This window comes from Ptychodera flava, chromosome 4 (genome assembly GCF_041260155.1).
Source record: "Ptychodera flava strain L36383 chromosome 4, AS_Pfla_20210202, whole genome shotgun sequence".
NCBI lineage: Eukaryota > Metazoa > Hemichordata > Enteropneusta > Ptychoderidae > Ptychodera > Ptychodera flava.
This window is the reverse complement of record NC_091931.1, coordinates 37,140,402-37,165,825: the sequence shown is the minus strand read 5'-3', so window position 1 is coordinate 37,165,825 and position 25,424 is coordinate 37,140,402. Positions and strand designations below refer to the sequence as shown.

At 40.0% G+C, this 25,424-nt stretch overlaps 1 protein-coding gene across 1 annotated transcript in view; it reads left to right on the top strand.

The window, feature by feature from the left end:
- Positions 1-25,424, top strand: part of LOC139131648 (gamma-aminobutyric acid receptor subunit alpha-2-like) — a 39,973-nt gene that overhangs the window by 3,846 nt on the left and 10,703 nt on the right. Inside the window, exons 3-4 of the mRNA XM_070697802.1 lie at positions 436-596; positions 21,665-21,732. Coding sequence (XP_070553903.1) covers positions 436-596; positions 21,665-21,732 — 229 coding nt within the window. The remainder of the gene's footprint in view (positions 1-435; positions 597-21,664; positions 21,733-25,424) is intronic.

Here is a 25,424-nt window from a genome sequence, read left to right as displayed (position 1 = left end):
TAGTTTGAAAGCCTTCGGTTGTGTTGCTTGGTACACAGTAATCGTGTAGTGCGCAGTGTGTATCTCGTTGAAATCATCTGCTAGTGAATTACGCATGCCTTTTACATTAGCTTCAGCCACCTGCCCGCTGTCTTTCACCAAGGGTATGATTCATCTTAGTTTAGTCGACACGAAGCTTAGCAATATACATTTAGATTTTTTTTTCAAAGGTAGCCAGAGCTCTAATAGTATGAAATGACCCTTTTTATGTTGTTAGGGATTATTTCATGACGTCATGATGGAGCAACAAGGGAAGAAATGCCTGTTTATGCTCAAGGCGTCTGATAATGTAGCTTTATAAAACATCAGATTTTGCATTGACCTAGACCTAGAGCAATTTTAGCTTGATGTCTGTTTTTTTTTTATGAACGGCAAAGCTTGTATTCTTTATCGCAGGCCTGGGTCATTTGTGTCCGGCTCGATGGAAGGCTCTGGGGATGATGTCGAAGGGCCTTCGCTGTTCGACTGCGATGAGACTCGACAAAACCTGACAAGAACGCTGGACCGTATAATGTTTTGGTCGAACTATGACAGAAATTTGAGACCGGCAACAGGAGGTAAACTACGGCTTCATATTGCTCTTATAACATAAATCGCTTCGAAACTACACACGTATGAGCCACACAACATATTTATACAGGAAGGGCAGAATAGTTGCTTTGAGGTTTTAATGTAGCGCAGTGTCGTTACCCAGCAACATGCAATGTCACTTCTTGATGTCAACTCATAAATTAACGTGCAAGTCAAACACATGGAATAACATCACGAGCTTTTCTTGGTCTGATTGAAATAAATGTACCACCAGACTGATCTGTAATTATTGACCGGGTGTACTCACTTCGTACATAACACCAAAGATAGATTTAACCAGGTTCCAGTTTTGATACTTCCAACCTCAAGAATTTGATATAGACTATAGTCGCTCAGAGCGAGAGAATCACAGTTTTAAAACAACAAATACAGATGAGACGTCATGTCACGTGACCTAGGACTACAATCAATCTGCTGCCTCACGAGAAGTTAGGTTATGGGCTTGCAGAGGTCATGACCTCCAAGTTGTGTTGATTCCATGCAAAGCAAGGGGGACGTCATCGCCCACGAGATGGTATTTCATTAAAGAGCAGGTTGTTCAAAATAACACCGAATACGATAAAAGCAGTGACGTTCGTCTCTGGCTGATAAATCACGTCAATTACAGTAATACAAGGCTGATATTTGCTGTTTGCAGGCATATATAAACGTTGATGTTCTTGACCTATGGTAGGCTAATTTTGTGCGGCTATTTCGATACAAAAATGCAAACCTCTTTGGCCGGCTATGTTCAGCGTGTTTGTTTTAGTAATAGGGTATGGCCTTGTTTGTGTGTCTAGCTGATTGAATTCTCTGCCGTCACGTCTTAGATCTATTAGGATTAGCTCGCTTTTCGAGTTTGTTTGGCAAAATCAATACTGGAAAGACATGTTTATCCCCGTGTTTTTTTTCAACATATATTTACATAGTTACATCTGGCGAAATTTTTTTGAGATATTCGGAGAAATCCATGTCGAAAAAAACATTATCAAAAACAATCACTGTTTTCCCGTATAAAATAGTGATGAAGCTTTAAATTTTCACAAAAGCCTCGGATTGAACTTGCTGTTTGTCATCGACCAAACGACTGAACTCATACTGAAGCTCAAGATATAGTTTGGCAAAGTAGCAATTTGCACACTACCATTCATTTCTGTCTGATTACGGCTACAGTATGTTTTAACGTTCCGAACAAACGACTTTCGCCTCGAATGGTACAAAGTTTACGGTTGTGAAAAATTCAGAGGAAGGTGACTTTTTTCCAATTTGACTTGGTTAAAATTATACCAACACTGAAAGATTTAGTCGACTAGTCTGGCGGCGGGCATCTCCTTACCCTAACCAGAACACGTTAAGGTCAAAGTTCATTGAACACCCGCACACTGCTGACTCTTTCAGCCCCGATCGCGTATAGAATGTGTATGTGTCTGTCTGTCGTTGCATCTGTAAATAGTGACTGGCTCGGGTCAAAAGTTGCCATTTTTATGGTCTGACGAGTGACCTGATACACTTATTTTGAGTTGACAGCGATGGGCAAGGTGCAATTCATCGTTGATAGCACAGACGACCCAGCCCACAATTAGTCATTTATAGTTGTTGACGAGAACTAAGTCTCTATATGCGTTTAAAGTGTTCAAATTGTGTACCCAGACACCCTATTTTTCATACTCTAAAATTAGCTTCATGGTTTGAGGACATGATATACTCATTTCAGTGTGCTGTTGTAGTGCGCCATTAATATCTAGTCCACCAAGTTGTAACAGTCGACTTTTTCAACGTTGTACATTTGCCGAACTGTTCCTACAGTGTATCTACCATAAGGGAGTCCGTTTACATATCGTACTTGTGCCAAGTTGAACACAGTTAAGTTAGTTAAACCGTTGGACCGAATAAATTTCTTATAAATGGCCCGGCGCCGGGCAGCCATACTGGATCGTCCAAGCATCGCAAAACAAACTGTCTCGCATATGTATTGCATGTTCCAAATCATTATACATTTACCAAGTTCGAGCAAAACAAAGTCAGTTAAAGGCATATCTATATGTTTAGCACTGGACATAAGCAATTCCATAACAGATTGGCCGCCTGACAGTTATATCATGTCATATAGCGAAACAAATTGGCGCATTAGTATTTTTACCAGTGTGAATCGCTCAAGCCAAGTTTGAAGACGAAACATTTCTTATATGGCTCTGGCCGTGATAAATCTAAGGACCAATGACCGCCTGACAAGCATATTTGATCGAATCTCGAAATAAACTGGCACACAGTACTTAAATTTTTGAGCATGATTGTATCTGTGCCCAGTTTGAACAATATCAGTAGAAGCATATATTTACTGCAAAAATTGCAACAATATTGCCGATAGGTGCCATTGAGCATACTGTTTTTTCTGTTTATTTATTTTAGTTTGTCTTGTTCTGCATTCTAATCTGACTAGACGGTGCGTTTTTGTCTAGATCAGAGGGTTGCTCGGTTACCAGTTTACTTGTGCTCTCGCCACTGAAATATTGATGAGATCATGCACAGTATGAATTCAGTATAATCATGTCGAATACAAATCATCCCTGTTATATCAGACAGGTATCCTGCTATGGGGCTCACACCAGATGTTGGGATTACAGAGAATATGAATCGGTGGTCTGACGTCAATGAATCATATTTGGAGGGCGAATGATGTCCTAAATCATGTGTTTTCTGTAAGAGTGGGTGCACATATGTTACTACTTCTGACAGTTTATCAAGTTCCTTGTTTTGTTTGATAACAGAGCGAAATATTTCATGAAGACTCTATCCATTCATTCGGAAATATTTGCCCCCGAAAGTGACGTGCGAGCTGTGTACTATATCGACCTAAGTCGACACAGTATACGGCACATTTGCAGCTAGTTACGATTCACGGCCAAATAGTCCACTTAATGAACCGGTCCCACAGGATTGGCGATCGATATATCACGTGATTCTGAAATCCATGGTGATAGACTGAACAACGGGCCTCGTAAGAAAGCCATCACTTTTCATCAGTCAACGTTAATCCATCGGATACACCTTTAATTGTCCGGAAGACATCCCGTAGCATTTTCTTCAAACACTGACATGGGTTTTTCTAAGGGCGCGTTTTACACAAGCAATTACTTATCTCGGGATCTTTAATAGGCACCTGTGTGTCACAGATAATCGTCAGTGCCCCCTTCTTAAGTCACACTTCTGCGACAGTCTATCGCATTTCTGTCGAACACAGTTCAAAACATTCTTCTGCCGTATGGGTTTTTCGTTTTAGATGCAATTACACGTGACAACACCTCCACAACGTTTTGCATGTTTTGGTGTGCCTCGATAATAAGGCAGTGCCATCGTAGGGAGCTATTGAACATACGCTTTAGTAACATAACGTGACGTTACGAGGGGCGGGAAAGTCAAACAATCCCTGCTTTCACGCTGCATTGATATGACGATAAAATACCGTTACTAGTGATTGGGATAAATAGATGGCATTACTGCAGTCAAACATGCGACAACACATTTAAATACTTAAAAGCTTTCTTCACAGCTTCAAACAGGGTCTAAATCGCCCATAATTTGCAACGTCACGTGCAGTTTGACAATATTTGTGAAGATTGCACGGTACATGAGTTGCACTAACTGAGAACAAATTAAGAAAAGTTGGGGTTTTTATCCAAACGTTCCGGTAGAGAGAACCTTTAACAACGTCCATTGTGCTGAATATAAAGGATAAATTGATATATGTGTCGTCGTGTACAAAAGAAGAACACGTGAGACGAGCAAGTGAGGAAAATATCCTCGGGGTATTTTGTCGTCACTTTCAATTAGAAGTAGCTCGGAGGCATAATCGATTCATGTCTTAACATCGCTATCGCGTGAGTTACAAAAAGCAAACAGTCCATGACCATAATTAGATGAGCCTTTTCGCCCAATTTGGTTAACTTCTCGTGTTATATCTCCCGCGTGAATGGTTTGGATGTTAAAAGAGCGGGGACGCTCAGGCCCGTGCTCTAATTGGTTTTGCATCGCTTCTAGGATGCATGTAATTGGAGTTAAACTTTCGCAGACCTATGCGACTCGACACGCGTTCTTTGGTGATTGGATCTTGTACAAATACTTGCACATCCCTTTGCCCCGCAAGGCCGCAGGAGAAATTATCCCTCGACATTGAACGACAAGATTGATGCTGCGATATACGGTAATCTTGTTACTAGCCAAATTGTTTGACTCGTGTTTAAGTTTCAAGGATAATACTTTTTTCTGTCAAAAATACAGCTGTTTTGCCATTACCAGCAGACTGAGTTTCCGTCTGAGCAATTATCCGAACAGATTACAAGCCTTTATGCAGTGTTTGACGGGGCTGGTACATTAATTTGTGTTCATAAGATTAGGGACATTTAGCAGCACACAGGATACTTGGTCTAGTCTTGTTCCGTGTTACATAAAGTACGGCGATAAAGCTTCACATTCGAAAATTTAGGGTTATATTAAGAAATTTGATTTTATCCCTGCAGTTGGTCAGTCGCCAGTGATACAGGTAATCCATAATCCATAATCAAATTGTGAAGAATCCCCCAGCTCAGCCAATAAGATCACTTCGGCTTTGTTTGGTATTTTACGAAGTTAATATCTTATCATTTTCAGACGCTTTTTAAAAGGCGAAGTTTCATCGTTCCGGGTATTGACCCTTCTCTATTGATTCGCTAAACGTAAAACAGTTTATTATAATAGCTGAAATAGTTGACTAATAAAACTGTGGGTATCCTAGTTTACGCTAAACAGCAGGTCTTTCAGTTAAAATTCCAAGAGGTAAGAGCATACCTCGGTGGCGTGGTATACAATTTATATCATAGCCCACTTGCATCCAACAAAGATTTGTTGGAGGTGATAAAAAACAGGGCAATAGGTTACACACGAACTCAAAATAGCTTTTGGGGAACTTATAGCCATAAAAGGATACATTAATAATGAAATGGAGATACTTGGGCAGTACTCTGTTTGTTAAGCTAGATTAAATTTGCATCTGAGCGTTGTAGGTAACGATACGACAACCCTTTTCCCGAACCGGTGGCTAGAAGATAGAATGTACACAGTAACAAAGCAACCTATATTGTTGAAATAAAATTCACAGCAAGTATTCTCATTTAGTCTGTGTATCTTCCCTTTATTTGCTTATTGATTATTTTCTGATGAGTCTAGAAAGAAACGGAAATGAAACAAAACTTACAACAATGTTGTCTCCGTCCGTGTTAATCTACACACGTCACAGTTTACAGCGCTTGAAACGTGTCAATTTCGATGACGTCCATATCTCTTTAAAATGATATCCACTACATCGTTTGACCCCTATAGAATGACAAATATGATCATATTCTTCATTATGCAAAAACATTAGACCGATGAATCATATTCTCCATCGGTAATGACGCATCTTCGGTTGATATGCATACTCGGAAAATGCCATTCAATACACCTTGCATGAATGGATCCGTTTTACTTAGGAAATGGGCATTACATGTCACATTCCAAAGATGTCCATACAACAGGTAAAGGTATACTGTCACCTGTTCCAATTTTGCCACAGTTACCATGGAAAGAGAAAATCTAACCAATCGCAGAATTTAAGCGGGTGGCCGCTTTTAAAAAACAGCGCCCTCACATGGGCATTTTGAATACCAAGAAACGCCCCATTGACCATATATGGACATATTTAGATTACAGGTGACTGTATACCTTTAATAAGGCCATACGATAGAAAGCAAATCCAACTCCATTCAGTGCCCGGAAATAGAACACGGTGTAAATTTTACAGAGAGACCTGTCAACATAAATATTGTCACAAATAAGAGATATCTGGGTTTAAGTTTATTGCCCTGCCATATACCCATTATTCCCTCTTGCTCACATCCCCTCTTAGATTGCATTTGTAGATTAAGGAATGGATGGTTTAAAACGCAAATTAATTAAGAAGCAGTCGTTCATTTTAATTAAGCATCTATTAATGACTGTCACTGAGCAGTCATTGTTAAAAAGACAACATCGGTCCTTTCAAAGTTGAAACATGTTTGCTAGTATTAATGGAACTTCTGTACCTATATGTATGCTTTGGATCCGATCCAATTATCCGAGGCAATTGTACAGTTGCACTTCATTAACACTGGGCAGTGTGCCAAGATGACAAATTCAATATCTTTTAAGTCTGATCAAAATAACGACTCACGCAACAAAATTAAGCCTTTTGTTAAGAGCTCTAAAGTCATGTTGATTTCAGTGCGGTGCAGTATGCATGTACAGTGCGTTGTTTGCTATTCAAGTTGGCAGCCAGATCTCATAGTATCCGACCCACATTTGACTGTCTCAACGTAGCCGAGGATCTAACCCTTCCACTTATAAATGAGCACAGATGTACGCCGGCTTTTTTGCTAGTTTAAAGATGATTCACTGTTTGGATATCGTTTTACGTTCAGATAAAGGAACTCGCGTCGTTTGTAGAGAATGACCCCGTCCATTCCTGTAATAGTAACGTGTAACGACTTGATAAGTTGAACATGTTCCCTGCTAGATCTCTACAGCAATGTATTTGTGAGTGCTTGTATGCAGTGTATGTCCTCGTGTGATGTGATTTACGAAATTTGATTTGCCTTAGTCTCCAAGTTTTCAATTACTCGCTAGCTTTTTTTTCTCGCGCTCATTTGTTCATCGAAGGGTATGATGGGTCTGAATATAGGCGGGTGTCGCAGTTTTCCAAGTGGAAAATCCATTCCATTTTACCGAAATTGCCACTTAGATGGAGAACGTATCCCCGGGTGGTCACTCGGAGGTATATTTTATTCCACGCCGGTTTCATACAGATCATGAATCTATGCCAGATATTTGTTCAATGGCACCCTGCGAGTGTCACAAGAAAGATAAGCTTACTCATTTTACGGTGCTATCATAATGCAAAGGCTTGCAACACACAGCATTTGAAAAGGTAACGACGGCCGATTAGGCATGCTACGTAATGATGTAAATGATATCCGGCAATCGTAGACACAAGCCTTAATTGACACACTTGGACTCAATCATGTATGTAGAGCGTCCAGGGAAGAGACAGCCCAATAGAGTAATGCGAAAGGAATTCGCAATGCATTCGCCTTTCTTGTGAATAGACACACTTAGCTGGGATTGTCCTGTACCCAATCGTGAAGTAAAATTATGATTTGGTCATTTCACTATTATCAGGTCAGGGGATATTATTATCATGCAACTTTCACAGAATAACACAATTCAGTACTGCGAATTGCAGTCTATATAGCTGTTTAACAGATGCAATTTAATTTTTCTATCTTGACCTATTGACATACCTAGACGCATTCACAAATGTTTTCGGGGCCAGAAATTCACAATTAGGTGTAAGTGACAGATCCGGCGTGACCTCTGACACTGAGAGCTCATTTGAGCCAGTAATAGAAGTATCCCCCCATTTAAAGTTTTTAGGCAGTCACCAACCTTTGACTTCCATGTTCGTTAAAAGTTAATGACTTTCGTGCCAGTGTAACATCCGAGCTGTTATCTGAACTCATTGACATGTCATGTATTCCACTTGATCGAGCAGTTTTTACCGGCGTCACCATGTCAAAATTAATGAGCTCGACGTAATTAATGTTGAAAGATTAACGACTCTATTGCTATTCTGTCATCACATGCGCAATGACATCTGGAACCAAAAGGATAAACACTTCTAGTTTGAATTGTAGCGTGACTGCAGGCCGTTAACCTATCATTTAGACCTGGTTCCTACTGGAATAGAATCTTTCAGGTCATGCAAATAACCCAATTCTAAGCAGGAACAAAGCATGACAAGAGATTTTCAATGATGGTTTTTAGCAATCGTGGGAATTTCCAATTTTCTCATCTCCTCGGTCATTCTAACTGTCCCCTATGCGTCAGCATTTGTAAACCTCACTCCCTGAACTATCCATCCATCAAATACTGTCGCTGTCACATATTCTCTCAATACTTTCGCAACAACATAGCTCGGTTATTGTACCATCCTTTCTCAAGGGTGGGGATAGTAGCGGTTTTGACTGGCCGATGTCTTCGCTATAGGTGAATAGGTATCGTACGTTGTGGGTTCGAATCCTATCGAGAATTTAATGAGTTTAATAGATAGCGGGGTAGCACACAGAACGCCATTTAAGCAGTAACATTTCAGACAATACTCTCCACCTGTGTGATGGACACGAGAATGCACAGTCCGCAGGTAGACTGGGGAGACATTTTTAATTAATGAATCAAATGGAGCTTACGTGTAGGAGGCGGAGTACAGCCGCTTTTTGTCCATTCAGTCTGTTCTGAACCTATTTATCAGTCCGCATTCATCGATCTTCTAGGAATGGTGAAGCAACGCGAGTCTCGTGCGGAGCGATCGGACTCAGATAACATCATAAAACCGCAAGCTGTGCACACAATATGAGATTCTTTACTTAATTTGTAATTATTCCCAGGGCACAGATCTTATCGTCGCGGTAAGGAGGTATACCTAGAATATTACGTTAGTGCCAACGACTGACTCCCTCGAACGTGCCTTTCCGCGAAAGAAAAAACTCTTTTTGATCAAGAAGATGCAGCTCTTACTCTACAACGAGAGCTCAGGATATTAAAAGACTTCAGTGGCCATTTTTGTCATTTTATCTTTATTGAACGTCGAACGTAGTCTTTACAGTGAGTTGTTGACCAATTTACAGAATTCCGTTCAGAATAGTGTAATTAGTGGCATAGATATCACCAAGGTCTGTACCGGGAACACCGCAACAAATTTAAGTGGTACAAAATGAGTAATTACGTGTCGGTATGTGCTTGTCTCAAACCAAAAACGACGGCAGACTTCAATGCTGCGTTCACGTATACATAAATATACAAGGATGGTACTACATTGAGGCGCATGGACACATATGCCTGTTTTCCGCAGGCAAAGTTGACAGGCCAAACGCAGCAAATATCCTTACGCGCATGCACGGACTGTACAGTCTCAGACATTATCCGATCATCATTTCGCTAACAGTTCAGTGCAACTGTCCATCGCGTGAGATCATATGAAGGAATGAATCACAAAGCATGTGACTGAGAAGATGTGCATTTCACAATATATTTTGAAACATCACAACTTCAACACTCCGACTGGGCTGATTTGAGATGACGTCATCACTCACGAGCAGCGCCAGCGCTATCCCCTTGCGACATTTTGCCAGACGATCGGCGAAATTGGTCGTCGCCAGTAGAGCAACAAAGTAGCGCAGGACTGACTCACTCATGGGTACTAATGATCCTTCCTCGTCATATATATATTACGTGAGATAAAGACAAAGCCGGGACTCGTTTCGCTTCTGGCTGACATATAATATAGAGACTGTAATTTACATGATAGTGTTTAGAGTCCATTAACCATGATTCTAACGATCAAACTACACCGATGTTCACAAAAGCCTTGTCTTCAAGGGTACTACATCAACCGATCAATAACAATTTCAGAACCGGGTAATCTTCGCATGAACAGCCCTATACGCTATGCATTAAGTCGCTGTAATGAAAAACCAATTGCGTTTTACTTCTCTCCATGAGGGCACGCGCAAAGCACCGAATGATCTTACAGGCCAATGAGATAAATAATGCAGAGATACTAAAACTGGGCGCCTTTGGTATTTTCGTGATAATGTTCAAGCGGGTAGTGGCATTTATTGTTGGATAAATGCGGAATTGCTGTCAATTAAAATTCGTTCCTTAATAATCGCTATGATAACCGTGGCCGCAAGTTAAAGCTAGGCCAAAAACTGAAAAAAATAACTGTTTCTGATATTTGGCAACATGTACAGAGGTTTGTTTTTCTTGCGTATACTTTATATAAAGCACTGAACTCCGCTATGACGGTATAACAAGTCATTTTCCTTGACTACTGCAAAATACCTTTTCTCCTCATTTTTATTATCTTGTGGGAATTTTAGTCCATTCATTATGTGCGTCAGCCGTCCGTTTGAGAATACTTTGGGTAGGATTCGTTTTGTTTTGTCGAATAGTCCGACAGATTTCTGTCAATTAGTGGATAGAGAGTCACTCATCGTGACCGGGATGTCGGTGCGTCACCCACATACCACGGCTGTCGCCATCCTGGCTTTCAGTTTGTTACTGTCTTCTCGTGAAAAGTTATGCTCCCCGTGAAACATTTTTCACGGCCTCGCTTGAAGGACACGTCCATATAATTTGCAAACGGAAAGACAGTGTGCACTATGATCTCGTCCACTGTTTACTAAATCAGCAAGGAACAGCAATAGCTGGAGAACATTGTGAAGTATTTATCAGGTGGCACGTATCCAGGGTCCCTTTCACTGAATGCCGGTGACATTCATAGCCGGCGTTTCAGAGATTCAAGAGAAGTCATTATTTATGTATATTTTAGTCAGTTGTCTTCCCAACAACCAGCAATGCTATAGTGAATTCGACATTTTGTTTAGGTTCAAAATAATTCCGTCGAGTAAAGAAGGAGCGAAATACTTAAAGCTCTGATAATACACGAATGAAAAGAATCGATGACTGCAACTTAGGCATAAATTTTATATGATTGAAAGGCAGGTCTGTGTCTGCAAATTTCCATTTTCTTTTAGCTGGTCCTTTCTCTTTTGAGACTTGACTGCAGACATCTAGTCTTAGCAGACATATAGCAAAACATGCAGTATCCAGTATGCAGATGACAGAGAAAAATCATCTCCCAACTTTCCGAAAATTCTTCCCGTACATCACATAGTTTGTGACGTAAAATTTTAAATGTTTGGTTGTCGATTTTATATTACATATACTTTGCGCCAAACTAACCCGAGACGTTTTTGCTAACCATGAAAGTCTAGGTCTGTTATCAGCGCGATATGACATATGTTTGTGGTTTTTTTCTGTAATCTGAACTGTTTTTGCGGAAAGACTATAGCGGCAATGGATATTGTCATTTGGACTGATTATATTCGTGTTCACTTATTCCCTTGCGAACATTAAATTCCCTTTGACAGGTTGCAATTGCCAGCGGCCTTGTTAATGGGACTTCACTTTGTTGCCAAAAGGTTCACAGTTTTCCTGTAAACTATGTTGAAACACCAGACTAAAGTATTGTTTAAGGCTCAATTCTCAACACTTCTATACGGCGACGCATGAACACATCTAATAATATCGACTCTGACTGTATGCCAGGCGTCCACGGTCCTCTCTTGAGAACTCTTTCAGTTGTAGATTGCGCTTATTCTGGATTATCCCAGTTGAGCCAGAAAGCACACACGTGTCTTTCGCTTCATCAGACCCATAAACGAATCTGCACTACTATATCGTGAGATAGGTCAGGGGTCACGCCCGATGGAGTCTTTCACTGCGTAACTGAAATGAATCAGACCAAAAAATCTCAAATAGCCCATGTAATTCGGGCTATAAGACATAGAACATACAAATTGCTTGCAACATATCTTTTGATACAGAGCGGCTTGATGACTGACTAGCATAGACAGATGGAAGATATTTTTAATACGAAGGGAATACCACGGCATCACTTATTACTCCCACAGTCAATAGACTTACAACTGTCATACTAGCCCGAGCCTGTATGCGTGACGTGTCGATGTGTGTGTGTTTGTTCACTGCATGACATCGCACCAGATTGAACCAATGGCTCCTGTTCATGATCGATCACTTGATTGTCTGTCATCGGGCAATAAACATCTATGGACACTCGAATGATACATACATGTATATATGTATATGTACGTGATAGGTCGTGTCTGCAGTCATGGTGCGTCGTATCGTGGTTTGAAATAACTATCTAAAAGTCCCTTTTAAGTTTTGACCTGCACACTTTTGAGATCACGCTGCGGTTTAGTTCCTGCACGAAAGAGTTTTAACTGAGGATACTAGCATAACTACCTTGAATCATTATCGCCTATTAAACTGCAGCCATACATACTAGTGCTGGTATATCGTTTACTGCGGCATAACTGGTGATGCTCAATTTCTCGAGATCGGTCTCCCGAATTCCAAAGCAGTTCTGAAAATACCAGAATGATCGCAAACCCGTGGCACCTTCACAGTTGGCGTCGATTTCTCTCAAAAGAATGAAAGAGGTTGTGATACTTGGATCTTGCAAGTCTGACCCCAATGATTTCGATATGCACAACAAAATACACTTTATTGTTCACAAATGCCCACACTCATCAAAACGTACGACTTGCCCTTTCCGCTGCTATACCAACTGCCGCTGATTGCCAGTAAAATAAAATTACGGCATAAGCCCAAAGGTTTTATTACATAGCCACATTCCCTGAGAAAATGAGCGTTTCTTGTTTTCCAATATTTCAGTGTTTCACGTTTTATCGCCGGTCGGACCGCGATCAAACCATTATCACTGTGTTGTGGCTGTACTTAAATTGTACTCTGGACTAAACGTATCCGACAGGCAATAAATTGCAGCATTTTCGAAGTCATTAGACCTTCAAGCCGGCGACAATAAACAGGCAATGTAGAAAATCACAACATCGACTCGTTCATCCAGAACACCTTCAAGCCATGTGAGCCATTTTTCACAACTTCAGAGACATGTGCGCTTGCGAGGATCTGTAGGCGGCGCTGTTTCACAAAAGTTCATAATTGCCCCGTGTTATCTTTACCCTGAAAAGAAATACATCGCTATTGCTCACCATTTAATCAACAAATTAACACTGTTTTGCGGTCGATTTAGTTGATCGAAAGTCGATTTAGAGTTCTTTGATCTTTAAAATGGTGAGAGGCCAAGCCTTCAACAAATTTATACTATAGTGAGGTTGATAACTTCGTCATAGAAAGGTTTTTTCGAATGATACGATTATGTCATTGGAAACGCACCTAAAGCTTCGACTGATGGTAATGTGATGTTGTGATCGAGTTTTACGTTTCAAGTATTGCGTACACACAAAGGTAGCAAACATAGTCCTAATACGGCCGAGTTCTTCTTTAAAGGCGTTACAGAAACAATACTGAGGTCCGATTCGATGGAACTGTCGATATTAGTAAAAATGCTACTCTGGAGATAAGAAGATATCTTCATTTCGATGCATTGAACAAACGCAACTTCAATTGCAATTTCAAGCAGCCATGAGTATTCCGCTTTGAGGGAAAAAGTGGGATAAACATAAAGCTGCGAATGCAGCCCTTCTATTGCTGGGACAGGCCAGTTCAAGAAAGAGTTTTGATCAAGGCATCGTGGCTTTCTCTTAATCGGGCCATTGCTGGAAAGCAAATCTCCGTGATTTAAATGTAGATGGAGAACTTTCCGGTGCAATTCATTTCATTATTTTCGGCACCTTTACTGAGTATCTTAATAATCCATACTGATTACACCCAGAAAAATACGGGCATGCGTTATTAGACACTGCCCAACACGAATAGGCACAGCATGTCATGTGGAGAACTCGATCAAGCAGACCTATGCTCTCTCCGAGTCGGCTTCATTTGGCAAGAGGGGCCTGGTGCCATTGTTTCCCTGGTCATAACCGGGTATTTTTGAAACGCCAGCTATTAATCTGCAGGCATTTCAAATAATTATAGTTTCACTGACATATTTTCATTGACTTTTTATTGCTAACCTCATCATCTTGGAACATCTCAAGTTACTGTAACCGTCGAATAACTTCAGTTGAGCGTGTAATATATACGCCTGAACCCCTTGGTGTTCTCTTTAACTACGTTTAAAAATTATAGGTCAGGTCTACAGTTAAAATATCACTCAAATATACAGTCATCTTTTATGATGAATGTCTGCACGCACATTTTGAAAGCCTCATTGAAATTTCAGTATTTGAAGCTGACAATACCACAATATTCAAACCAATAATCATAATTGTAACAATCGGTCAAAGACATCTTGCAATCTCGTCCACGCAGCTAGGGTAGATGAAGCCTGCAGACTGCAATATTACGAGTTTTCTCGGTCCCGAAGGTTCAACAACCGGGCAATGAAATCTATACTTTGTGTCAGGAAGCTTTTTTCTTTCAATCACATGTGAACTTTGAGATGTTATTTCCTGATTCCTGGAAGGCAGCGCAAAAAAATTTAATCATCGCAGCGTATTAAGCTTACATGTCCTCCCAAAGATACACTATACCCAGATCTATCATAACGCTTACATGTAGTTTATTACAACTTGTCGAATTCGATTCCGTTTTTCTTCAAACTCGTGAGCGAATTTCTGTTCTGTATTTCAATAAATGTAAACAAGTCGATTGCAATATTTTTAGCATCAATTCAATCCACAAAGGTCAACGGATGAACAACCGTAGAGCATTGAAACCATTATTCTAATTTTCCATGAAATATTTCGGTTCATAATAATTGTCTTTCCTGCCATTTGGGAGTCAATCGGGTTTTTTTTCCATTTTGTCAATTGAATTTAATTACTGAACAAATCAAGAAGTTCTGTGACCCCTACTCTTTACTTCCTTTCATTTTTTCATTCAAAATGACCTTCGTACAAATTGACAGAACCCTCAATTCTCTTAATCGACCGTGGAATATGACCCCTTGTCATGCCCTTTGACCCAGTCCGATGAAATGAATGTTGAGGCTGACTAACATTTACAGGAGGTTAAAATTACCATTTATATTGTGTAACTTCTGCGAGATTTTACGTTAACTGAAATTTTAGTTACCTTATTCTAGTGTCTGAACTTATCCATTTCCCCATGGTGCAGGGCCATCATAGCCTGTACAATTGTATTACCTGGTCCGATGAAATAATTCTTTCCGTCTACTTTATTATGTAATGCTATTGTATCAACATGCTTTGTTATATGAATCATTACACGTAGAGAAGCCATGCAGGTACGACAAAGACCAGTACACATGACTTATGCATGCACGCGCGTGTATACATACATACATACATACATACATACATACATACATACATACATACATACATACATACATACATACATACATCGACATACATACATACATACATACATACATACATACATACATACATACATACATACATACATACATACATACATACATACATACATACATACATACATACATACATACATACATACATACATACATACATACATACATACATACATACATACATACATACATACATACATACATAATATGATGATTATCATTATACAACAATGTGAACCTTTATGTACTTATTGATATTGTGAGCACTTTGTCAGCCGTTCTTTTCTTTGACACCCGACTTTTCAAAAACATTATAATAGTTGCACGATTAGTAGGTAATTGGATTTGAATGAGACGAGTTTAAGGTTTTCAGTCGAACGTGGTACATTGTCAGTTTGACAAAGAGTAAAGAGACACATGTTTGACGTTTCCTGAATTACATCCTTGGATTGTTTCTTTCGGTCGAGTTGTCGTGTCATCTATTCTGGACAGTTGAAGCCATATGCTAGCCCCTTCCAATCAAGCGTGAGACGTTACAAGGCCGAATGATGGGCCTCACTTAACAGGATTCACGCAAAGATATCGATGTTTCTCAATTCATCTGCTGACTGCGATACAGCATGGACGTTGACGTGCTATGTAGCGGACAGAACGATTCACTCGACAATGCTTATGTCTGCCTACCCCTATTTCTGCGTCGCGGTGCATTACTTTCAACATGCGCACGAAGATGCCCGTTAATGTCGCAGTGCCAGGTTTAATAGCGAGTAAGCAACCGACCTTATGACCCCTTTCCGCACTCACCCTGTTTTCACAAAAATTCGACTCAGCGTAAATTGGTTGTGTTTTCTTTTTCAATTTGCATCAGTGATACACGCGCAGAAGGCATGAATGCTTTCAGCGTCGACCGGGGGTAACACTGCGATGTTTATAATCTTGGGGACGAAAATTGAATTTTACAGTCAAAGTCATTGAATTTACTGCATGGATAAAACTGTTGCCCGGCATCATAAATTCGATTTAGCGGGGAAGTAATATCATCGAGTTCAAGGCACTCCAGTTCAGGGTCACTAATAACCATCTCTTCAATAATACTCGTAATACACACATTTGATGAATAGTATGCGCCAATAAAGAACTTGAAGTGAAAAGAAAAACATACTCCTTTAATTCAAGGAAATTATACACACTAAGGACTAGCCAAGCGTTTCATATATTTAGATGTACTCCGTGCAAATTACACTCTCTGTTTGATGTGGTGTAACACAAAAAACACCATATCGTTCGTATGAATTTCGCATTCCACTTTATGAAATAGTTCTAGAGATGACGTTTAGCGTGTGTATGTACTGCACACGTCAAATGTACATCATACGTCAGATATCACTCTAGATCACTGACACAGTAAACCAAAGTGAGACGAATCCCTATTGACGCTATTCAGAGGCGCACAAATTAAACAAGATGGCATGACGTTGAAAAATATTCTTACACACAACTCCGTCTGGAAAAGGGTTATACTTGTATGGAGTTGCAACTGATTTCTTTTACAGTTGACAGTTCTACAGTTCTAAAGTTGAGTACGCAAACTGTAAAAAGAACACATCTTCGCAGCATAGGCTATGTGTTGACCAGCAAAGATGAGTTCGGACGCTAATCTTGCTATTTTAATGATTTTCGATGGTACTGTATGCCTTAAATCCCTCGCCTTTCCCCATGCGCCACAAATACGTACAGACATACGAAGACATACATACATACATACATACATACATACATACATACATACATACATACATACATACATACATACATACATACATACATACATACAGACATACATACAGGCAGGCAGGCCGAACAACCTTAGAACAAAAGCGACACGTGCCAAAGTATACATAACACACATAGTATCTAACGTTTTTTGAAAATAAAAAGATTACAGTGAAATCACACAGCTGCACACCAAATGGTCTTTACGGATGTGAGTCGAAGTGAAGAGAAGCCAAAGTTACGATATGAACCGTACGATTCATGGGAGGTATTGAACCATACTAACATGTTAATCTCCCTATAGCAATAATGTCTGTCCTCTGCATGAATAAACTATCCTGTAGCGTCAGAACACTTGTATTAGCTGTATGATAAGTCGTCTATCACATTTCCTTGAAGTCATGCACACTCTTCGCGTTTCGCAACAAATCATTATGATTAATTATACATCTGTCAACACCATTGAAAACGTTATCAGCGTGTAGGCGCCGAAAGGAAGGACGGGTATTTCAACACTCTGATTTCAATTCAATGCTGTTCGCCCATCTAATTAATACTTTAGTGCAAATTCGCAACCCTCTTCAGCCGAGTTGAAAACTCCAGTCTCGGCGGTGCTGTTCGCGTGAGAGAAATATTCGGGGGAAAAATCAAATATTCACGACGAGGTATAGTCTTGTGGCCCTTTTTAATATCTGTCGTGTGATCCCGCTCGGCTTGACGACAGGTTTACGACACACATATCTGAAGCTTCAATCAGCAAACAGTGCATTGAATGATGTAAGCAAGATACAGCTGGGAATTACGTTGAATCATGCTTTACAAAGTGAAACGAGTGATCAAACCGGCTACCTCCGCACCCGAGAAACCACGTGATTTTCCGATAACTTCGCAAGGACAACTGGTTCGGCTAACATTTTAAAACCAGGGGACTGGAAACGTGACGGTACTGACGGAATACTCCCGATGAGTTCAATTGTTCGATTAAATTTAGTCCAAGTTAAGTAATTTATTTATTCGTCTAAAGTGCCCATAGCTAACATCTGCAAACGAACACCATCTGTGTACCCTGCACTTTTGAGTTTCTCTACGCGCCAACATATCATCATATGAGTTGTACAAATCTTAGCAGACTCGAACTGAAAGATTACCCAACTGTGGTTTATAATCGTCTTAATAACTGGAGGAGTCGATCACAATATTCAACTGTATGCCACAATGTGTAAATGTAGGGATTCTTCCTTAAACGCAGGTAGCATGTTTCTCAAAATGGGATTTTTGCCTCCGGTCAAATGTTGTGTAAATGTTGTGCAACAGTGAGTTCGAATGTCCATCAGTGGTATACCAAAACACGGTCCTTCTTGCCATTATTACTCACAAACAGTGTTGTAATCTGTGCTGACAATTTGGCTAGTCAAGGGAACCACTTTCGACCTTAGAACCCTCTCTTCTTGGTTTTTGAACAGCTTGAGTATATAATAGAAAGGCTTTAAGTGCATACAGCGGGAAAATTATGAAATCCTACAGACGGTTATACTCGACGAAAAAAAATATTCTTGCCACCGAAAATTACCAGCAGTTTTAAAGCATCAAAAGTTACCATGGTATAGGAATCCATTGCTGTGATATTAAATATAAAGTTTTATTCGATGGATGAAACAAAACTAACTGTCAAACTGCGCAAGAGCCAGTGGTAAGATTCATTAATTAATATCATCGGTATGAAACCAAGCAAAATGGCCGCTTCAATAAAATAGAACACTCGGTTTCTTGGAAATGTCAGGCGTGAATCTAATACTGCCAACTCATTCATGGCAAAACCATTGTTCACCTCCGCATCAGGTAAATGAAACTCCCAAATTAATACAATGGGTATGAAACCATGCGCTTCAAAAATTCAATATGGCTGCTTCCCTTAGACGACACAGTTACTTAGAAATAATACGGGCGCGTATCAAATACTGTCAACTCATTCGAAGCAAAAGCGTGTATTTAATCTACATCAGATATTAAATGTGACTCGGACCCTCTGCAGAGGAGAAAACCAAGAATGGTGTGAGTCATTGTGCACGTCCACTTTCACATTTAGGGTAATACACGCCGAGTGTGAATCCCTGCTCGATGGAACACATGTCCGACGGCGCCATCTTGAAATTTGAACAATTACGATGAGGCAGGTATAGGGATCGAGTATTGATGCAGCGTGTAATTAATTCGCATAGCCACAAGCGATCAACAGCAAATGAATGGGGCGTGTTTCTAAGCTTCTTGTATTATTTTTTGGCCATCCGGCGAGCGTGCAGAACATGCTTTGTATTGCGATTCAAACTTGTTACAATGCATGAATTCTTTACTTAAAATGTTCAGAGTGTGCCAGTAGGGATTCTTCCTTAAACGCAGGTAGCATGTTTCTCAAAATGGGATTTTGCCTCCGGTCAAAGTGCATATTTTAACTTATCACCGATGTCAACACCGGCATGGTACACAAATGAGTTTTCACTTTTTTTCGAAAGTTAACCGCCCTCAACGATCAGCAACATCGACACCCAGTATAACGGGATCCGAAGATTGTCGCGACGCTTCCCGTAATTTTGTTTCAATATATCAATAAGTAAGAATCTGTTTCAATATATCAATAAACGACAAGATTGGATCACTGGTATAGATATGCAGTTACTGATTATGTTTGCTTTTAAAGATGAGATACATTGTGAACGAGAAGCGATACTATCTAATAACACGCCGCAGTGTTGCAAGCCGGATAAACCCTTGCATTCCATCAGCTGATAATTTCATTTATTGAATAATTGATTTGTTGTTGAGCAGCATAGTGCTCAAAGTAACAGCATATAAAAGAAGCTATCATAAAATCTTATATCAATGATTTACCGACAGACATAAAAATACACAAAAAACCAGACATATGTAGGAATTTCTGATAATATCATGCCTAATTCATCGATCGATTGTCTGGTTCGTATCCTAGAAATATGAGACTCCTTACCCTACAGCTATTTGGTAGCATATTTGTTTTTATTATAATGCAGTAATGAGGTCTATCTGTACTTCTGAGTAGATGGACCCGCTTCTGTAAACATGGGTCGATTGATTCACGCCATCTGACAGCCTTACTGAACACTTGAAACATAGTCAAAGGTTTGTCGAACCAACTGAGACTTATATATTGAAAACGCGAAGGGGTCATTTTGAGGGTTTTTTCTCTTTTGCTTCCGAAAAACAAATGATGTAACTCCAAGAAGACTTGGTCATCGCCAGAATAACTGAGTTCCCGAGACAGAGGACAAAACTACGTGATCTATAAGGAGTTATTCTCGTTTACATATCTGTACTATATGCTTTACCCTAGTATGTGAATAAATCTTACATAAAATGTGTAGAACACAACGTTTCTGTGATTTTCTAGTTAGCGCTAAAGTGCACATCTCTCGTCTCGAATGAAGCAAATATCCCCCCTGATTTACATGAGTATGATCCTGCTCGGCCTTTCAAATTTACCCCTGCAGGCTGGAAAACAAGGCGGACTATACCGTGCTATTCGCATGCGCCGCAGGCCATTCAAATAATGATGGTTACAACTTACGCTTACTTTATCCCCTCACTCTTGCACAGAACAAATGCCCCTGTTTAACCATTAATACGTTACATCTTAGAAGCTTACAGAAAACCTAGGAATCGCTTCGAGACCGAAGCTGATCATTAATGGTGGCAAAGTGGACGGGCGGCTTGCAAGCAGACAAAGCATGCGATATGTTGTCACAGTTAGTAACCTAGTTTACAGGAGATTCGAAAACTGGTTCATGAAATTTGATCTTTTTTTCAGAAATATATACCGGACAGGCAGTGTTGCTCTCCAAAACCCTTGGCACGACTTGTCTCTGTGGAAGGATTTGCGTACGAAAAATTTAAACTATTTTCTATTTGGAAAATTTACAACAAATAATATTAGACATACACAAACAACCATGATCACTCTCAGCCTTGATATACAGGACATTATAAGGTCAACTTCCTGCTCTTGCCCTTGTGCAAGGTAACATTATATACAACGTGCTACGGGGACAGCCTTCACGTGATACAATTACTTCACAATGTTTTGAAGTAAAGAAAGGTGCAGGGTATTGCGAGAGAATGGTGTATGCGATGTATGGGAGCACACTTATTCAGTGAATGATGGGCATACTCAAATACGTGTGTATAGCAAATGGCATTAGACGTCAGACGTTCCCATATCAATCAATGTTGGAGTGCTCGATCTGTACTATGCACAACTTATATAAAAGCCTTGATTGGTTTGTTTCGTCTCCTCAGGTCCACCGGTCCAGGTCGAGGCTGATATCTATGCTTTGAGCATCGGTCCAATCGTCGAAGTGAACATGGTAAGTGTAAATAGGCACCCGAGCCGCTTATCCACCGCCAATCTCGATCCTCGTTTGCCAAAGTGAAAGGATTGACTGCCTGCACGTTTTACTAAATGACCCAATAAGAGTGCTAATGGCTCCGATGAATCCGAGTTGAGACTTAAACGCAAGATAAAACTGCACACTGTGCAGACAAAGTTGACTTTTTCCTGCTTTGCAGTAATTAAATTTTCCACGCAGAGTTATCAAAGTTCCATCCGTATTAATTTACTATCAGGGGCTGAAAAATAAAACCGAATAAATACGACAATCTGTCTCCTTGCAGAAAGAGTACAGGCCACAATTAAATGTGCGGAACGTTGTCCATATAGTTTCATGTAGAAGGAATAAAACGATCATACCTCAAGCTAATGTATCTCGCTCGGAAAGTAATGAGTCGATCGGGGGCATCTGATAAATTGATTTCAATTAAGTGAAACATGCCTCAGTTGAGGAGAAAATGTTCAACGGGAGAAGAAACATGAAGACAGGGAAGATTACCGGGGAAAAAAACGACAAGTCAATGTTAAAAGAAACAGAAGAGTAGTAACCTGGATAATTTGGAAGAAAATGAGTCTTTCGGAGTATTCCATTATCGAATGTCACCGAGATCAAATACGGATGCGGTGTATCAATTCTCAATTTCCAAATGATTTGCGATGGATATTTAGGGAATAATTAGATCCTCATTCCCGGTTGGTTGTCGTGGAAACTTGATATTTCTCTCCTCAGTGGGAAATGCACAGTCAGAATAGGCTAGCAATTACGCAGAACTTTGTGCGGCTGCGATTTGATCGTGTTTCAATTTGGAAGTCGTGGGCAAGACAATGCACCCTGCAGCATGCACGTTGTTTTGGGGGATATTTTAGTCCTTGCCAAACCAATCTCCGCGGCACCATTGAAACGTTTGGAAGAATCTGAAAAAAGGAAAAAATATGCATGAAAGCAATTTTTGATTTAGAGCATCTCGATTCCCGCAGAACAAATGGGCAAAAGTATAACTGTCATTGTGTGTGTCACAAATTATACAGTCGTATATTGTTCTTCAAGTCTGCCAGCAAACTAGCAAAAAAGGGAGTAATTTTACCTTCATACCAGTTTCATGCAACGACATTGTATTTTTTTAATAAAAAATTCACACGTTCGAAATTATTTATGAATGTGATCCCTGAAAACATACTTTCAATCGTTCTTCCACCATTCAAGTGCTTCCATTGCATTTATAATTAATAAGTAACTTTGGTTTCGTATTTTCGAATTTTTTTTTTCATATGAAACGTTAGGATCAGAATATAACATCGTACAACTGAGCACAAAGGCGGCCATTTAAATTATACAGTAGGAAAGCTTGTATTGGTGCAGCTTATTTTTAAGCTTTTATTTGGTCTCTTTTCCTGACATTCGAAACCATTATTTTGCTTTTTCAAGCATGATCCTATCAGTCACGCAATGATTTCTACATTTTTTTGTCGTTCCCGTTGGCCATGCGTTCAACGTGCAACTTTTTTTCCGAGGCTTTACTGTAGATGAACGTCAAAGTCGCGCTTCGACATACGTTAATAATTAAACGGTATCAACTATAATGGATAGATCATGATTTCTGTAGATTAAAGTACTTTGGTAGACATTAAAGAGGGAGGATTCGATATTTGAATTTTGATAACCAGTGGATTCGTTCTGAATGACCTGATAATGGCGAAGGCAACACTTATTCCCGAGACATCTTATGTCGTTGGCTGGAAACTCTTCTGTTCCATCAATCAGTCCTGGTATAAAAGCGCAAGCCCTCTGTTGAAGAGAGCAAGATTTCATTCTCCCGTAAATACATTTATCTGGTCAAACCCTAAAACGAGTAATCCTGGTCGGTCCTGTCATCTAGACGGGGTCAATTCTATTCAAAATTTTCAGGGACCAAAGACTAAAACCGAAAAGCCCCGAAGAAAGAAGATATGGCAAATAAGGCTCTTGTCGATCAGTGCCTCATACAAATAAGAACTGTTACTCCCTGTTCGTGCTCTCTGTGACTTTGCATGTATATATGGATACGACTATGACAATAAAGCATAGTCACCTCGCAGCCTTGCCCTATCATAAACCAATAACGTCGCTTTCTCCCGGAATCGCCTGTTGAGTCCATTGCTCAGAAAATAAAACAGGCAATTGTAGAATTGGCCAACTAACCTGTCACTCATCTCTGTTGTTCCAAGTTGACAGGTTTTCGAGCTTAGTAAATATCTCGTGTGGGTTGACAGACTTTGGAATTCTGTTGCAGACCCTAAATTGGCTAATTATGAGCACGGCGGTAAAGAAATATTTCCGATTTATATAGCCGTGGGTTTTCATTTCTCAGATTTAATATTTTCAGAAAATTGCTCAGAGCTGTGTTATTAGTGGTAGTTATATTTGGCAGCAGCTTTATTTTGCATGCTCTCGAATAATAAAACCTTGACTTGTTGAGCGTAATTTTTGTCGGCCATGATGGCGACAACAAAAGACGAGCAACTAGATTTTACTTGAACGCCGATTACCATGAAGAAATTTTCTTAATAATTGGCCGTTTTTTTGATGACGCTGGGAAAAAAAATGCCTGAATGATTACTGACAACTGCTCTGAAACAGGCCAACGACACGCTGTAAAGTGGTTTCTAGGGGTCGTTCAAACCATGACGGCGCGAATCATAGGCGCTAGCACGAAAGGTGAAAATAATGGTTGATGTGATTTGCGCTCTCAGTGTAAACCCTTTTATGTGCATTTAAGTCTCCAATGACTGTGACACTTTGTTGCTTCTTCATAATGGTGCAGTTTTTTGGGGAAAGAAAGAAGAAAAGAAAACTTCACTGCCACTCGCACGAAGACATGACGTCATCACACATTTTATAAATTTTGCCTGACAATCATGAGTGGGAGCCATCAATCAACGCTTAATCTGAAAAGCAGCCCCCCCCCCCCCCCCATCTCCACGCAGTCACTCTACCTTTATCGCAAAGGCCTCGCTTTCGTGTCCTCACACTACATCCAGGGACTGTCATCTGGAATATAATTTTTTTTTAAGTTACCAAGAATAAACAGAATAAATACACGGGAAAAAAACAAAAATTGTTGAATTTCTCTATCTGTACCTGCAAGTTAAAAAATAATAGCAGTTCTCATATCCACGTTCTTCCTGTCCAGTTCCTTATTAACTACAATTCTCCGCATAACGTGCGGAAAGTAGACCGCGCTTCACAAGTGGCATCGCGCTGTCTTGCGAAACACAAGTCACAAGGACAATCCCGAATGTTCTTCTGATTTCCTGAACACCAGCTTCTGTTAGCTGATTTACAAAGTGAGCCCCAGTTGTCTCACTCACAAAGGGGGCCGACCTCTCAATTAACTTACTCGGCAACTGGTAAATTACTCGGAACACCATAAGCAACCGTTCGGCCATAATCTAATAACTGTAATAGTTGCAGGTTCCACGAATTCACAGAAACCGAAGTGGGCTGGGTCGCCCTGCGCATGTCTGAAACGTGGCAATGTGGTCTCAGTGTTATCGCCGTTTTTGTCTTTCAATGCCTGAAAATATTCGTCTCATCATTGGATATCCACGTTCGCTGTAATCTGCAATGCATCTTGAATTTCCCATCACAGGTTAATGTAAAATTGAAATTTTTACAACAAAACAATACGG